The following is an 18,203-nucleotide window of genomic DNA, read 5'->3' on the forward strand; positions in this document are numbered from 1 at the left end:
TTTGCCAGTTTCTGAAACTAAGAAGGGTAACACCAGTTTGCACAACTATAATCGTATCCTCAGGTTATTAGAGGATAATCTGAGCATTAATTAGCAACAAGAAAAACTTTTCGTCTTTTTAAAAAAATTAGTTAATATGAGCAAACTATATTTCATTTCGAATTAACCCAATTCATAATGACTAATTATTAATTCTGAAAACCTTGCAGTAGAACAAGAACTGTGATTGTTGCACTGAGCTACATGACATTAGTTGCTTCTAACGGAGTTTCCACTGTCTACTAAAGATTATTTATGTCTTTGAGATTCATATTCATAGACTGAAAGGTCACTTTGGATCTGTGTTTGCTCTGTTTTATGATAAGCAGGTCTGACTGGAGTGTGACTGTGATAATAAAGGACTCAGGCACACAGCGTTATAGTTGCAATCTGTTTCTACAGCAGCTTTCCAGCTGCTCTCCTCCAGCTCCACACCACACTCTCTGCTCTGATCCCAGCGACGTACTCAAAAGGGGAAACATGATCAGATGATGGAGGTCAGGTGTATTGAGTCAGCCTCCTCTGACACCACAGCCTGAACCAACTGCTCCACCCCTTCCCTGGTAGCTGAGCCACAAACCACACTGTGCCACAGTGACGGTTAACTTTAGTAATAACAAAACAATTGATGGTGTTAAATAAACCTTTTGCTTGCAGCGATATAAAGTGAGCATACACAATTATATTATAGTATATTACAGTATATTGATATATGTGACATTAGGACATTTATTTAATGCTTGTTAAATAAACACTGACTAACATGGCTGTTTATGACTCTGTTTGTGAATCAGTTAACTCTTATCTACTTTTTATCCCTTTTTGTCCCCCATAAACCCCCCACCAGAGCGGCCAAAGGTTCGCCATCGAGCCCCACCCTCAACAGAGCAATCGAAGTCACATTGCCCAGCCTCGCCCCCCTTAGTTCCTCTTCATGCCCTGTCTCCGCAGTCTGATGCGTGATGTGTGAAGGGTCCGGGCTGTGAGGATTATGGCAGTGATGACTTTTCCCAGGAGAAGCGGGGACCCTGTTTACTAGAAGGTTTTAAAATTTCTGTACTTTTAGGTGACAGGAGACATGTGGCCTGGTCAAAACACAGAGAGCTGCACTCTAAAAGATCTTTAAACATAGTAAACATACCTTGTGTGCCACAGACTGCTCCCAAACACGAGGGGACAAGTAATACCTCTAAAACACTTAAGTTGGCTTTATTAAACATTAGATCTCTAGCTGGGAAAACATTTTTAATTAATGATTTAATCACTGAGCACAGCCTTGATTTTATGTTTTTAACTGAAACTTGGTTGGACCAAAGTAACAGTGGAGCTGTTCTCATCGAGACGACCCCTCCTAACTACAGTTTTATCAGTGAGGTCAGGGTGAGCAGGAGAGGAGGAGGGGTTGCTGTCTTATTTAATGAATCATTTCAATGTAAGCAGCTATCTCCTGGAAGTTTTCAGTCTTTTGAATATGTGGCTTTACAGCTGAAGGCCCCATCCAAAGTTGTGTTTCTTAATGTTTACAGGCCTCCCAAATACTGCACAGACTTTTTTAATGACCTCAGTGAACTGCTGTCTGTGATCTGTGTTGATTTGACTGTGTAATTATTGTTGGGGATTTTAACATTCATGTGGACAACCCTCAGGACAAAGGGACTAAAGACCTGAGTAACACTCTGGGCAACTTTGGGCTGACTCAGCATGTAACAGAGGCCACACATAATAGAGGACACACTCTTGACCTACTGATCTCCAAAGGCCTGAGCATTTCAAAGGTTACTGTGTCTGATGTGGGCCTGTCTGATCATTACTGTGTTTTCTTTGAAAGTAAAATCTCAGCCCACACAAATATATCAACAACAGTGATCACAAAACAGTGTATAACTGAACACAGTAGTGCAATTTTTAACCAGGTCTTCCCATTAACACCTGACCTGTCCAGAGGGTCAGTCAATGAGCTCGTCAATAGCTTCAATGCTAACATGTTAAATGTAATGGACACTATTGCTCCCATTAAGGTGAAGGTTATCTCTGGAAGGAAAAAGTCTCCATGGAGAAACTCCACACTAGTGAAAAATGAAAAAAGAGAGTGTAGGAAAGCTGAGCGCAGATGGAGAAAAACAAACCTCCAGGTTCATTATGACATCTATAAAGAGAAACTTCACAATTATAATTTACAACTGAGGAGTGCAAGAAGGTCCTACTTCTCTGACATCATCACTAAAAACAGCCATAATGCTCGGGTCTTATTTTCTACAGTTGACAGGCTAACAAACCCTCCTGTGTCAGTGGCAGCTGAACTTCATTCGACCATGGCCTGCAATGACTTTGCCAAATTCTTCACTGAAAAAATCCAAAAGATTAGACAAGCAATTGGTACATCAACAGCAGATCCAGGATATGTACTGTGTCCACCAAAAAACTGTTTAAACACCATGAAACAGTTTCACCCTATTAACAGCAAAGACCTGGAGGACATCTTAGGTCAACTGAACTCCTCCTCCTGCTGTTTAGATGTCCTGCCAACAAGTTTTTTCAAAAAGGTCTCAAAGACTTTAGAGTCAGACCTGTTACAGATCGTCAACTTTTCCTTTATGTCAGGTGTGTTTCCAGAACCACTAAAAACTGCTGTAATAAAACCTATACTGAAAAAGGACAATCTTGACAAGACACAAATGAACGACTACAGGCCGATCTCAAATCTCCCGTTTTTAAGTAAGATCATTGAAAAAGCAGTTTCTCAACAGCTCAGTTACTTCTTAAAACAGAATAATTGCTACGATGCCTTCCAGTCAGGTTTTAGACAGAACCACAGCACTGAAACCGCTCTGACCAAAGTGTTTAATGACATATGTCTGAACACAGACAGTGGAAAAATGTCAGTCCTAGTTTTACTGGATCTCAGTGCAGCATTTGATACAGTTGACCACAACATATTACTCAAACGACTGGAGAACTGGACAGGTCTTTCAGGAACTGTACTAAACTGGTTCAAAACATACGTAGAAAACAGGAAATACTTTGTATCAATAGGTAACTTCACATCTGAGCAGACAAGTATCACATGTGGAGTTCCCCAAGGTTCCATCTTGGGACCCCTTCTGTTTAACATCTACATGCTCCCACTGGCACAGATTATAAACAACAACAAAATAAACTATCACAGCTATGCAGATGACACACAAATATATATCACAATGTCACCAGGAGACCGAGGCCCTGTACAGACTCTTGGTAAATGCATTGAGGAAATCAATGACTGGTTGTACCACAATTTTCTCCAGCTAAACAAAAACAAAACTGAGGTAATAGTCTTTGGTGCCAAAGAAAAACGATTACAGGTCACCAGAGAACTTCAATCTATACATCTAAAAACCACAAACCAGGCGAGAAATTTGGGTGTAGTGATGGATGCAGACCTAAACTTAGAAAAACACATTAAGACAATAACAAAGTCAGCTTACTATCACCTCAAGAATATATCAAGGATAAAAGATCTGATGTCTCAACAGGACCTGGAAAAACTAGTCCATGCATTCATCTTTAGTAGGCTTGATTACTGTAACAGCATCTTTACAGGTCTACCTAAAAAATCAGTCAGACAACTACAGCTCATTCAGAACTCTGCTGCTCGAGTCCTCACTAAGACCAAAAAAGTGGACCACATCAGTCCAGCTCTGAGGTCTTTACACTGGCTGCCTGTCCGTCAGAGGATAGACTTTAAAGTTCTGATGCTGGCCTATAAAGCTCTGAATGGTTTAGGACCAAAATACATCAATGACCTCCTGACCCAGTATGAACCATCCAGATCCCTCAGGTCATCTGGATCCGGTCTTTTATCAGTTCCCAGAGTCAGAACCAGACACGGAGAAGCTGCATTCAGCTTTTATGCTCCTTATATCTGGAACAAACTCCCAGAAAGCCTCAGATCAGCTGAAACACTCAGTTTATTTAAATCCAGGCTGAAGACTCACCTGTTCTCAGCTGCATTTGAATAAAGCACCAAATCCACACTTTAAGCTTAAATTTCAAAACTTACATTTAACTACTGATTTTATCTACTGTTCTGATTTTATCTGTTTTGATTTTATATACTGTTGTTTGTTTGTTTGTTTGCTAATTAGTTAGTTAGTTTATTTGCTTGTTTTATTCAATTTTAAATCATGCTTTTTATTTGTTCTTGTTTCTAATGTCTCTGTAAAGCACTTTGAATCACCTTGTTGTTGAATTGTGCTATACAAATAAACTTGCCTTGCCTTGCCTTACTTCACATCCACCCCGAGTGGATGTTTGGGACATTATTACTCACTGACAGGTAAGCTGATAAGGGCATGTTTCAGTGACCAGGTTTGAACTTTGCTCCCTGTGAGAGTCGCAGGTGGAGTCAGCCACAGCGCTGCTCACCTGCCGTTTCAGGAAATGAAGCGTTGATCCACGGCACCCGCCACGACCCACGACTGGAAGTATCACACAGTAAGTTGATCTAATTGAAGATGTTTCTATTTCTGGGGATTTTTTTTAAATATTAATGAAAAGATTCAAAACTGAGATGATTTTTACATTTATATATCAAAACAGCAAAGAGTGGAAAACTTCACAGCAAGTGTAAAACGTATTACAGAACAGCCTGGCTCTGCCGTGAGCAAATAAGTGACAATTAGTAATAATAATTAGCGATATAGCGCTAATAGAACTATTATATTATATTATATTATATTATATTATATTATATTATATTATATTATATTCAGTGTTGGGAACTAACGGAATGCATGAAACCCAAACAAAACACGCAATAAGAGGCTCTATAAGCGCTTGATGTTGGCGACCCGAAGCCAGCGCAACGCAGCCAGCAGCGCACGGGCAGGAATCCATTTCTTACTTGGAAATTCCGTCACCACTTCACATACAAAAAAGAAAGGGATGGGCGAAATCTGACCGTGCAATGCAAATTCAGTTTGCATTGCAAGCTGCTCTCAGCATCGAAGGACTCCACCAGGTTTTAGTTGTGGTTGCTGCCTGGGTCATGTTGAAAGCAGACAGAAAGAAAACACAATACTGATACAAAAATTGTTTTCTATACGAGATCTCTGCAAAACCTACAGCCTTACCTAATGTCCACCCTACTGTTGCTCATTTATATTAAGATTTAAACATCTAGTTGGTACTGCTTTCAGAGGAGCACATGATTGTTTGCAGCTAGCAGGTTGTTAATGTTATCCATCAAGTCTAACAGCACCTCAGCTAACACCAGCTAACAATGTTAGCTTGGTAATATTAATAAATCACACAGTAATAGTACATTACATAGTTGTAAAAATCATGACAATATATCAAGTAATCCAACGTATTCAGAATACGTTACTCACACTGAGTAACTTAACGGAATATGTTACAAACTACATTTAGTGCCATTCTGTATACTGTAATCTGTAGTGGAATACATTTTAAACGTAACCTTCCCCACTCTGATATTATATTATATTATATTATATTATATTATATTATATTATATTATATTATATTATATTAGAACTATTTAGTCTGACTGCTTTTCTTTTTAAAAATATTTTGTTGAGAATAAAGAGTTACAAAACTTCAATGGATCAACAAACGTTTAAATCAACTAAATGTTTCAAATTTCAGTTTTCTACTTTTCATTGCTTTAAAATTCTCTGTTTCAGATAGTTTTTTGTGTCAGTTTACTTATGTTTTAACAAGATTTAAGTTCTTTTGCTCATTATATCATGGGACTATTTTTAGGATCACAAGTTTCTAATTACAAATTGTGTGGATTGGGAATTGTTGAATGTTGTCAGTTTGTATGCCCCACAGGTCAGATTGAATTGTCAGTTAGAGAGAGAGGAATTGTACAATAAGCTGGATGAAGTGATAAAAACAAAAAATCTTTTGTCTATTGAAGTTTGATTTAAGCAAACCTTAATAGACATGTAGTGGAGGGGAACAGAGGTGTTAGGTAGGTACTGTGTTAAGGAGATAAATGCAGATGGACAGATGGTGGATTTTGGAAAAAGAATGGAAATGACTGTGGGGAACACTTTGAGAAGAGGGATGGGTGATGTATGAGAGGGAAACAAGGTGTACACAGGACGACTACATCACATGCAGTGAGTGCAAACTTAAAGAGATAGGAGGAGGCAAGGTGTGGTGGCAGGCCAGAATGTAGCTGGGCAATATCACATGGTGTTCTACATCTATGATACGTTTGGACATCAAGACAAAGAAGCAAGTGAAGGCAGTATTAAAGGATCTATTAAAGGGTGGAAGTTAAGAAGAGAAGACTGTTGCTCAGAGTTCAGGGAGGAGTTGAGACAAGCTCTGGGTGGCAGTGAAGGGTTACAGGGAAATTAAAGCTTTACTGCTGAGGGAAACTAGCAAGAAGGCATTCAGTGTTTCCTCTGGATAGAGGAAAGCGAACAAAGATAGAGGTGGAAATGTACTAATAGGTCAAAGAATTGTGCTGGAACTGAGCTAATGAATGATAAAATGAAAGAGAGAGGAGGCTGGATGAAGGACAGTTAGTGAATGAGGAAGCAGAGTAAGGAGGAAGTGAGGCCAGCTGTGAAGGGGATGAAGAGTGTGAAAGCACCTGTGGAGGTATGTCCAGGAGAGAGGGCAGTGGACCTTATAACAAGACTGTTTAACATAATCCCAGACAGTGACGACGATACCTGAGTGCTGTCCTTTGTTATATTTGTAGTTTTGAGTTATTTACTTGAAGTTTAACTTTGTGCTTAAGCATGTCCAACAGTCATTTTAGAAACATTCAGGAACATTTTTCATTTTTGAGTTGCTGAGTTCTTGTTGCTGCTCATTACAGCCGCCTGTCCCCATCTTTGAGATAAGCACTACCATGACTGTCTCCTGGGCCTCTCTCTTCTTCATCTGTTTATTACCCTGCACGATGGGAGGTGAGTATTCATTTCATTTTGTCAATGACTTCCAAGTTTTATTTTTGTTGCATGTCAGTAGCAGACCTGCCCAATAACAACAAGAGGGGGAAACCTCAAAATATGGAGCAGCTTTCTTTGATGTGAAGAACAAAATAATTACGGACAGTGTAATCTCAAGAGAAAATACACAGGAGAACAACATGATCAGAGCTTCCACCTCAGATATCACAGTTAGAGCTGATAGATTTTGAGGCATGTCCACATTTCTCATATAGAAACCGCACCAGGCACATGGTTTCACTCCACACACTGAAAAAGACACTGAACGCTGCGCTGAATTAGGAACTTTGGTTAAAAGCACACTGTAGAGAGAGTAAACCTCATATAATTTTATATCCTTTTACATGCTAAGCTCATAGTGGACCTCAGAGCCACAAATTGTTAGACTCACATTGCGGTTTCAGGATTCTTTTCCAAGACAGCCAATAAATGAACAATAACAATCAGCTTTATTGATCAGTGTAGTCATAAGATCATGGAGTCAGTCTGGGGCTGTGAGATCTGCAGGGAAATACGTGATCCAGCTTTGCCGTTCTTCACAAGAATGAATCGAGTGACCTGACAAGTACAAACATATCCCTGGATGTGCTTTATTTGTTGTCAGATAAAACAAACCTCTGATGTCTGATTCCAGCTTGTGGTACTGTGTAACTATGGTGACTATGTAGCAAATGTTTCTGAAACTTATATTTCCACAGCATGTTTGAACCTCTCGCTATTACAAAGGATCAGTCTTTACCTATGATGCAGTCTTGGGGGAAAAACTGATCAAATCTATAATTTCAGTAACATGTCAACAGCCGTGCTCAGACATTTGTTTAATAATGTGACTAACAAGGAAAATCTTCCTTCTAGGTTTGAACAACAGCGAGAAAATATTTTACAATGTCAGCTTTGATGCTTATCAATTGAAGGATCAGTCCTGTTTTGTGCTGTGTTTAACTTTCAGCCTTGTCAAAAGCCAACACAACAAAACCAATGGCCTTTGTGATATTTACTTACCTTGAGCAAACAGCTCTCAAGCACCATATTGAAAAAAAAGCAGTATGTACCTGTATAGCCTGCAGCATGCATTGCCATTGTCCTGTGACAAGGAAAAGTTCTTCACTGATTGATGTCACTTCCATATTTCACTTGTATTTTTTTAGCATTTGTGTTTAAAATGTTGTGATTTGCCAACACCACACCTTTATACACCTTTCATAATAGTCTACTGTAGTTAAAACGTCAGTTAATACCAGAGTTACTTTGTATACTTATGCATATTTATGCATTTATCCAAACAGCTATTATGTGCCAGCGTAGAGTTTAAAACCCTGCATATGCAGGAGCTTCAGGCAGTTTCACATCAAACGTTAGAACAAGTTAAAATCCACTGAATCAAAATTCAGTGGAACATTTTTAGGATTTGATATGATTGGAGATATAACTGGTTGCAATCTTTGGAGATGTTGTAATGCAATCATGTCAACACACAGCAGAATCTCAAAAGAATATCTCCAATATTTTATTATTATATTACATGAAGAAGAATGTGTATTTAAAGCAAATTCAAACCTTACCTAAGAATGAATGTGGCCCTTTTAAGTAAATGTTACATACACTTTGAGATCATGATATTAAATAAAAAAATTTCATATAGTAAGGCCAAAAGTATTTTCTAAATCACAGAATTAAGGTATTATCACAGTAAAGAAATATGTTTTATATGATCATCAGTGACAGGAGCTCATTTAGTCAAACAAAATGTGCAGAAACACCTCTATGTTCCACACAAGGTTGCAAATCCTCACATCTATTCTCTTTTAAACCTACCAGTGTCAGACCAGTTTCAGCTGGAGCCGATGACTGCAGCAGTGTTTAAAGGCTCCGATGCCCAGTTCATCGCCAGAGTGACCGGATTGTGGGAATTCATGGCCTGGACAGTTGGACAGTTTCTGGTCCTCACGGTCCATAGAAACACTACAATACTCCAAGTAGAGCAGTATTCAGCTAGATTCTGCTCCAGTGATAACAGCAGTTGTGTGGAGTTTACCATCCATAATGTCAGCCGCTCACTGATCGGGCCCGTCACCTGTGCGGTTCAAGGGTCATATGGAGAAAAAACAGCACAGCTTTCTGTACAAGGTGGGTTCGTAAACATGTATCAGACGTTTTGAAATCTAAAAGCCTAATTCATGTATTGGTTGACCTCTAACCTCAATGTGCAGTCAGTCAAACCTAGAGGAGGATGTTACCTTCAAGGTCTTTACCTTCTTTTCCTTGTATTTTCACACCATTGTTGTAATGACTGGAGTGTACTCTGGAGGACAGCAGTGAGCACTGATTTTCAGGCTTCTCAACGGCCTCTGGCAGCAGCGTCTAACCATAAAGTAGATCTGATGAGAAAGAGAAACAAAAAGCTTTAAAGCTAAAATGAAAGTTGAAATGACCATTTCTGTGACGCTGACAGAATGTTAGATGGTAACAGGCCAGCCTGTTTTATTTTATTTTAATTTGATAAATCTAGTTGGATAAAATTAGCATCACGCATGCACAGAGTTGCAGTGATCTCATAAATGAACCAGTTAAACAGTTTATTTAGACCCTGGCTGACAATTATGAATAAATTATCTGGGTTATTGTTGTGGAACTTCAGGATTTATAAAAAACGAGCGAGTCTTTTATATTTTCCAGTTTAACAAAGTGTAAACCTAATGAAACCGTGGCAACAGTGACTGAAATAATTCCTTAGGTGTTCCCCCAAAACAAAAAACAAAACCCTGTACAATAAATTTGTTGCAGGCTTAGAAAGATTTAGAAAGGTTGTAAAAGTGTCAGCAGTTCAGTTGTATGTGAGCTCAGCCCTGACATGTGTTCAGCTCAGATGTTGAATCTAGCAGTTTTCCAGATAATCAGCCTGAAGCCAAGCTTTTACACAGACAGCAGTACGGAGTAAAATATGTTGTTAATCTGAGTCCTGGTCTGCCTATTAATGGACATTGATTGTGAAGCACTGATGGAGAGCTGTCTCGTGAAGTTGATTAGAATCTTATTGCTTTTCTGCAAGGGGACATTAACGAGGGACACTCGCAGTGAACATTCTGGTTAAAGAGAGTTTCACAGTGAAACAATACAAGTTCCTGAATGGGAGCACCCCTGTAATGATCGAGCCCTTGTCAAAGACGTGCTGATCTTTACACCTGCCTATTTCTCCCACGTGGTGATCTGGCCATGTGTTACCTGGTAATTTCCAGTGTCCATATTAAAAAGAGTCCCTGGAAATTTTGTTCTGCCCAACTTTGCATTGGTAGTTTAACTCTGGGGATAAAATCAGTGCATAACCTTATGCTGAAGAAAACGATGACCGTACCCCCGGTCGTGCTTCTGAGCTGATTCTAAAAACTATTACTTGGGGTGTAGTCAAAGACTGTAGATGAGAGCTGGGTCACTTTGACACAGAAGCTAATATTTCAGGTTTCGTGGTAAAATTGTAAAAGTGCAAATGGTCCGAACACGTTTTACAGGGAGCAAAGGCTCATTTAGGGGAGAACTAGAGTAGTGCATGGATCGACTACTGCTGATCGCTAACATTGCAACAGTTTCCTCCACCCAGTCCCTTTATGTAACATATTTAAAAAATAAAGAAGTCAACAGGCAAATACTGCATTTCAGCATTTAATAAAGCACACAGAGAATCAAAGCCCCGACATAACACAAAGGAGTGCCAGGAGAGGGTCTTTTATGAGATAGCGACCAGACATCTGGTTAAATGAAGCCTGCTGTTAGAAAACAATAATTTCTTATTAAGATATAAGAAGTTATTATAAAATATTATCCACACATGCGTACAAGGTGTATTTGTCAGCAGTTGTTTATAGCCACAGGTTTGTTTCTGTGGTGTATATTTATTAGAGCAGGATGAAGTATTTATTTCACTCAGCTTAATGATAATTTGAGGAAATAACATAGCTCACTCTCAGAGATATAGTGAGTGAAAATTTAATTAAGCTCGATCAACATTTGGCAGTGGTTTATTGGTTGTTTGACTAATTTACTACATTGGCTTCTATACTAAACATGAATCTCTAAATCTCAGCTGGAGGAAGTTATGAGGAAGTCGATCTCTGCTTACATGACTTTACTGCAGATTTTTGGTCTTTTCGTGTTTTTTAAGGGCAATGTTAAATATAGGGAACAACTTTCATCTATATTTTTCAGTTTATTCTTCAGGTCCAATCATGAAGCTAAGAATTTATTGTGGACAGCACATTGTCGCCACTCTTTGATTATAAGGTCAGAAATGGGTTTTCTTCTGGACCTAAACTCTCCTCTGTCTTTCTCAGAGAACGGTACGATCAGCATCGCAGGACCGAGCATGAAGGTGATGTATGACCAGCAGGTAACGTTCCAGTGTGTAGCAGCTGGTTGGTACCCCAAACCTACAGTCACATGGACTCTAAATGGTAACGCTATGAACAGCACCCTGGACAACTTCACAGATAATGGGGATTTCTTTAACTCCACCAGTGTACTAACCTTCCAGGCAGTCAGAGACACGACAGTCAAATGTTTGGTGAGCATCCCAGCACTGACATCTCCGCAATCAACGTCTCTCTTCTTAGTAGTTGGTAAGAAACTCTTACTTACTTTTTGTGTATAAAGTTGAAAATGTTTAACAAAGAAGTTACAAGCCGTGACTTCTGCTACCTTCAGAAACAAGAGGATCTGTTTTTGAGTCATTTCCTCTATTTGTGTTACTGCCACTACTTTACACTTTAATTCCAACTACCTTTGCAATGCTGCCAGTCTGACCACAGAGTGCAGACAAGCAGAAAACTGTCATTTTATGTGCAAAGCGATCCCTGTGTAAAACAAAGATGTTAGTATTTTTCATTAAACCTTTGGTATGCTGCACTATTTTTTGCTAAACCTAAAACAAAATGTTGCCCTTTTTAAATCTAAAAGCTGTTTTAAATCACACTTTTAGAAAAGAGTTAGATGTACGTGCCCTCGTGGTGAACTTCAGACGATTTTGGTTCAGGGGTTTAAAAGCAAGAGAGCAATAAACTGTCACCTTCCAAAACACACTGTACAACATACTTGCATGACTGAAACTTTTCTAATTAAAACCAAATCTAAAATAAAGGTCTAACCAGGTAATGTAAATATGATGTAATAGAATTTTATCATAGGTCAAGTCTGGACAGTCATGGACACAATGTGAGGCAGTGGTATAGCTGGAAACTGTCCATGTATTAGGGTACTCACAAAAAGTAATGTATTACATTACTTACTGTTTTCTTCAAAAGTAATGCAGTATGTTACTTTATTACTCGCTGGAGAAAGTAATTTGTTACACTACTTGTTACATTACTTTGTCATTACTTAATAAAATTACTTGAATTATACTGTCTTGTTGTCTGCACACCAATACACATGTGTAACCTAATGAAAACAATCTTTCTTTCAGTTCTTACGTATGAACACAAAACAATAAAACAAAGATGAAAACCAGCCTAAGAGACTTCAAAGTGATCGCCACAGTCATCCTGCTTTAGAAATACGAACAGGCAGCTAGCTTAGTGTTAGCGAGCTTTATGTGCAGATGAGACAAAAGTTCAAAGCGCCAAAGTTCTGTTAGCAGGATAATACATGTGTTTCTCTCCCGGATGCAGTTTGGTTTACCACGATGCTCGTGTCCTGTTAAGCAAGCAAAAAGCTTGCGTCAAAGCTCTAACCATTTTCCTTCTCCTGAAATCCACTGACTGCTGCAAGAGTGCGCAGGAAGAAAAATGTTATTGTTGGATTCTTTTTCCTTTCTATCCACCCGGCATGCAGATAACTAATGAATGTTAGTAACATGTCACATTACTATGTTACTGAAAAATATAAAGTGATTACAGGCATGTATTACTTTGTAACATATTACACCCTACACCGATATATTATAATCATATAAGGAGATAATTATATTTTCACGTTTTTTTCCGTGTGAAGGCAAATCTCACATGGGATTATAAGACATATACTCTCTCCAATTAATGCGAGAGATTTTTTTTCCACTTTGCTTATTTATGCCTGATAGATTCTCTAAAAGTGCATAAACTTCTTCGGACATGAAGGTCCTAACAATGATTTCAGTGTTAGAAGTAATCGGCAGGGTCTTCCTTTAATGAATGACCCTGACAAAGCACGACAGCATGAATGATGATATATTACTGTTTGCCTTAGCCAGTATAACAGAATCCTTCTACTGTATGCTCAGATCTTATGAATAAGTGAAAATCCACAGATAGACATAAATATATAATTTATCAGATCTGATAAAAAATAAAATAAAATAAATAGAAAAAACCAAATAAAAGAAATATTCAACTTATAACGTAGAGTAATTACCCTAACACCAATAGCCCTGAATGTTTGGAGCCAGCCAAGAGGACACAGATATCACATGGATTCTATGCTCTAATATGCAAAGAGGGAGAAGTGACATTTCTACCAGGAAGTAAAGCGTCCTGCTTCAAATAAATAGAGTAGAATAACAGCTACGGACTGTTCTGAATGCCCAATCTTAGGTTTTTTGAATCTTGTCTCTGTATGATGTCAGTAAGAAGAGATATACCTAATATGGTCATGTCCACTGTCATTATGCAGTGCCACAGGACTAATTCTTGAGTTGGTATTATACTCATCTAGTTCCCACACCTTTTAGGTTTTTTGTTAGATGCCTCAGAAAAAGTATCCAGTTAACGCAAGCTTTAGACATTCACATTCTGTTCTGCAGAATTAAATATGTAATTTAACACGCCACACTTTTGCCTCTCCCAGAGAAGAGGAAAAGACCACAAAGGTTGTCATCAGTTCTCATTTGTCAAGAGAACCACAGTCGTGCTGTGGCCAGGATGTCAGTCTCTGTTCAAATATTTTTGTTTTGTGAGCGATAACCAATCAGATGAAGCAGTTTAATGTGTAAAGCATAAAAGAAGTGTGTGTGTATGTGTGTGTGTGTGTCTGTGTATAGGTGTGTGCTTGCTCATGGGGGGTCATATGATTGTTGGGGTTTTCTCTGTATGTGTTATTGTAGGGTCTACCTTACATACAAAGCACCTTGAGGCGACTGTTGTTGTGATTTGGTGCTGTATAAATACAACTGAATTGAATTGAATTGAACCTAGGCACAGTATGAGATACATAGGGATTAGTTTGGACACTGAGTTTTAAATAAGCAGAAATGTATTCCTTTCCCTCCGTTTTAGGTGCTTTTATTGAACAGTTTAGTGTGATAACAACAGCTTTAAATCTTTGAATCACTTTCTCTTACTTCTGATCTTTCTTCTGCAAAAGCTCCCAAGCCGCCTAATTGGACTGTGTTGATAGCTGTGGTTGTGTCCTTTGGAAGTCTTGCTCTGCTGGTTTTGCTCATCATTGGAATTTGGTTCTGCTACAAACGCAGGAAAGAAAAACGTAAGGGTCTCATTATGTCATTAACTACGTAGATTCTGTGTCCCCACAATCACAAATGTTATACTAACAGATGATGAGCACAAATACAGAAGTCACTGTTTCATTTGTTAACTACAAGTATTTGTGAATCTGTTTTTAGAAACAAACTATCAGGATGAAATGAGGTAAAAGCCGATTTTAAATTATTCTGCCATTTAATTTATTTATTAGCTAATAAACCTTTTTCAGCATACAGTAAAACTGACTGATGTTCATATTTGTGTGCTGTAGGAGAGTGAGGACACAGAGCCAGTTAAGTGGTGTGCATGGACCCAGAAACAAAGAGGGACAAGTGAACACAGCATATGTGCCGGAGGGTCAGACAAGTAAGACTGAACACAAACACACAAGCCTTTAAGAAGTTACTCGTGTACTGTACCAGTATCTAACAGATAAAAGGGTACTTGTTCTTGTACTTTGCTCTTTGGTGGAAATCTCTGAACAATCTTAGAGGTAATCCAATTATCCAAAACCATCTGATACACTTTGAATCTTTACATTTTTTTGCATAGTTGCTGATCCATCCTTCTTTTCCTGTTTTGCTTCTCTCTTCGCAGGTGTTCCTACCAGTGAAATCACTGACAATGGCTTATTCCAGGTAAATAGCTCCAGTAATTTAGATCCTGGTCTGGGTTTTATGCAGCAGTAAACATGCTAGCATATCAGCCTGTCCAAGCTGACATTGGGATGGGTTAATAGGCCGTCAGGCAGACAGCTCACCAATCAATCACAGGACTGTTATTGGACAATAGAAAGCAGTTTTGTTGGGTTTGTGACTTTCTTACAACTCCTTTTCTTACAGCTGCACTGTACTGGTGACTTTGGTGGAAGCGAAGAGCAAAGATGTGTTACAGTTCTCGTCTATGTCTTCCGTGCTAGCAGCCCAGTAAAGCTGTAGCATATTAGCAAACTACTATTTGGCTACGTTCACACTGCAGGTCTTGATGCTCAATTCCGATTTTTTGATCAAATCCGATTTTTTTGTCTGCTCGTTCACACTACAAATAAAATGCGACAGCAAACGCGCTCTAGTGTGAACGCTCAAAGCGGCCCGCATGCACAAAAGTAGACGTCACACACGACACGCTCTGTTTAGACCCAGAGCAAACAGTATTGTTTGACTGATGGCCTTAATATAAAGACTTCGGACTTCATGTTTCCCAATTTTTGCTTTAAGTTATTTTGTTATTTACATAATAATGTAAATAACCTAATAATGATCCTTATTGCTGTTTTAGAGGAGCGGTGCTTCAAAGGATAGCTGCAGATTTCTGCCAGAATCTGCAGATTATACAGTACAAAGAAAATGTTCACGTTTCTCCAACGTTGTCTTCCCAACAGTTTCACTGACATCTACACTGGATGGCCAGGAAGAGCTCGTTCGCGATGTCTTCTCGGGCGCTTCCCCGGAGCTGATAATTGGCGTCTGTCGTGCCAGTGACGTAAAAGACGGATTTAATGCGACCTGACCGTTCAAACAGCAGTCGCTTTCTAAAACATCGGATATGTATCGGATTCAGTACCACATATGAAAGTGACTCAGATCGGATTTGAAAATATCGGATTTGTGCCGTTCACACTGTCAGACCATGATCGGATATGGGTCGCATAGGGTCAAAAAAATCGGATTTGATGCGCTTTCGCCTGCAGTGTGAACGTAGCCTTTGTTTAAGGGTAAATATAAAGTAGGACACGGGCTAATTTGCAGGTTTTTTTGTGGGGGAAAAATACTTGAATTACCTTGAAAATGTTCATTTTGATCACATGATGACTCAAGGTCATGTGTCACTGCTATGCTAATCCATTCAGTAGATGTTGAGATATTTCACTGATATTATAGAGAACAGCAGTTTATCTGTAAATGCTTCAGGACATTTTAATGAGAAACAAAAAATGTTGATCTCTTTGTTAACTGACTCAGAGTTACTGCAGTTACCTTAGGTAGAGCCACAATACTAGCTAAACAGCAATCATTGCTTCACAGTTCACTGTCAGCACCACATAGTGAAGTCTATTTTCTGTCTGGATCTTCAGCCTAAAATATGAACTCTCATCACGTCATGATTTTAGATGCTTGTTTGAATAAACCTGATTGCCTTTTAAGTTTGTCATCGTGAATTCTCGAGTTATGGTTGTGCTTCGACCGAACCGTTTTATCCTTGAGTCCAACTAAATATTTGACCTACTTTTTTAGATGTTCCCTCTGGACTTTCAAAAGATATCATGCGATAAAATGTATAATGCCTCCCTTAAATAGAGCTTTTCCAGTCAAGCAGCAGCAGTTTGTATGCTTAAGTGGTTCAAGTCTGTCTTCATGATGTCATCATACTCCAGTGAACGCTTGGGGTTCAGTGTCTTGCTCGAGGATACTTTGACATTTTGCTATTCAGACTGAAGCAGCCAGGAATCAAACCATCAGCTGACCTGCTCTACTTCCTGTGGCAAAGCCAACCTGTAGAGAAGCATCGTTTTTTTCACAGTTCAATCTTTGTTTCATGCTGTAATGTCATCTCATGGATCACACAATAGAACACCAGTTTTTCTAGTATTGAATCCATCTGATCTTTGGAACCATATTCTTTACATAAACCACAGTGAGTAACACTGGGCAGAACACTTGACACAGGTGGCGTACATTACAGTCCAAATTTTGCTTAGTCATGCTGTGTGCCTTTGGAAATGCTGAGACAGTTTTGATTAATTCAGATCATTTTGCTCTGGTAAATGAGCAAACATGATAATGTATTCATGTGGCTTCACTTCTGCATTCAACCACGTGAAAATATATTCTCCATAATTATGAACATGTTAATTTTTCCATGTACTTTAGCAGGCAGGGCACAAATGGATGAGTCACTGTTTTACCATGCAACTAATTTAAGTTTTGAATGACGCACCCAATAAACAAAGATGTTATTCAAGACCACAGTTACATTGCAGTATTTCCAAGCTGATTACGTGTTCAGAGGAGGAATATGATTAATGTGTTGTATAGATTTTAAAGTAACACACAGGAATATAGGTTGATGAAAATGTTGAAAGAAAATTTTGGATTTATTATTATTTATAATGTTAAATTTTGCTGTTTTTGATTTTTAGGTATCTACTGTGGCAAACAGTGCACAAGCAGGTGGTGCCTTCTACAATTTTGAGGATCCAGGCTTCATAAAACACAGACACGCCACGATTGTGTGAGGACAAACAGAGGACACGTCTCTGAATGCTTGCGAGCCTGGGAACAAACCTGCACAGCATCTAAACGGTGCTCGGCTTTGTCTGGATAAAAGGTGATGTGAATGACTGGATCTGCTCAAACCAAAGACTGATGTAGTGTGAAGGCTGTAGCCTCAGGTGGCCATGCAGATTTTAAATCCTCCATAATTTATTGTAGAGAAGAAATCATATAACCCTGCGATATATATACGAATTGTGTACATTTTTATTGTAACATTATGTGAATTTAAATATTCAAAAGTGATGAAAGTGATTAAACTTCTAAATCCCCTAATTTGCATCTCCTTACTTGTAAAGCAATTGTTCTCTGAAGAGTTGTCTATTTTAAAAAACATTATTAAAACCTGTTTTAAATGGTTACTTTGAGAATGACATGGCAGTTTCACATGTATAAGTTATTAGCCAGCTGCTGTGCACGGGCAGTTTGCGGTGGTTGTAGCTCATGAGGTGGAGCAAGTCATCTACTAACTG

At 38.7% G+C, this 18,203-nt stretch overlaps 1 protein-coding gene across 1 annotated transcript; it reads left to right on the forward strand.

Moving 5' to 3' along the window:
* The first annotated feature begins 802 nt into the window (after nt 1-802).
* igsf5a (immunoglobulin superfamily, member 5a) lies at nt 803-17,927 on the forward strand. Its single transcript, XM_026182695.1, is given in 11 exon segments — nt 803-824; nt 4,387-4,484; nt 4,486-4,512; nt 6,881-6,971; nt 8,832-9,140; nt 11,339-11,623; nt 14,340-14,459; nt 14,599-14,623; nt 14,730-14,824; nt 15,056-15,096; nt 17,598-17,927. Coding segments are annotated over 11 exon segments (1,209 nt in total). The 3' UTR covers nt 17,694-17,927.
* Nucleotides 17,928-18,203: the final 276 nt, after the last annotated feature.

The sequence above is a fragment of the Astatotilapia calliptera genome, chromosome 10, assembly GCF_900246225.1.
Source record: "Astatotilapia calliptera chromosome 10, fAstCal1.2, whole genome shotgun sequence".
Lineage (NCBI taxonomy): Eukaryota > Metazoa > Chordata > Actinopteri > Cichliformes > Cichlidae > Astatotilapia > Astatotilapia calliptera.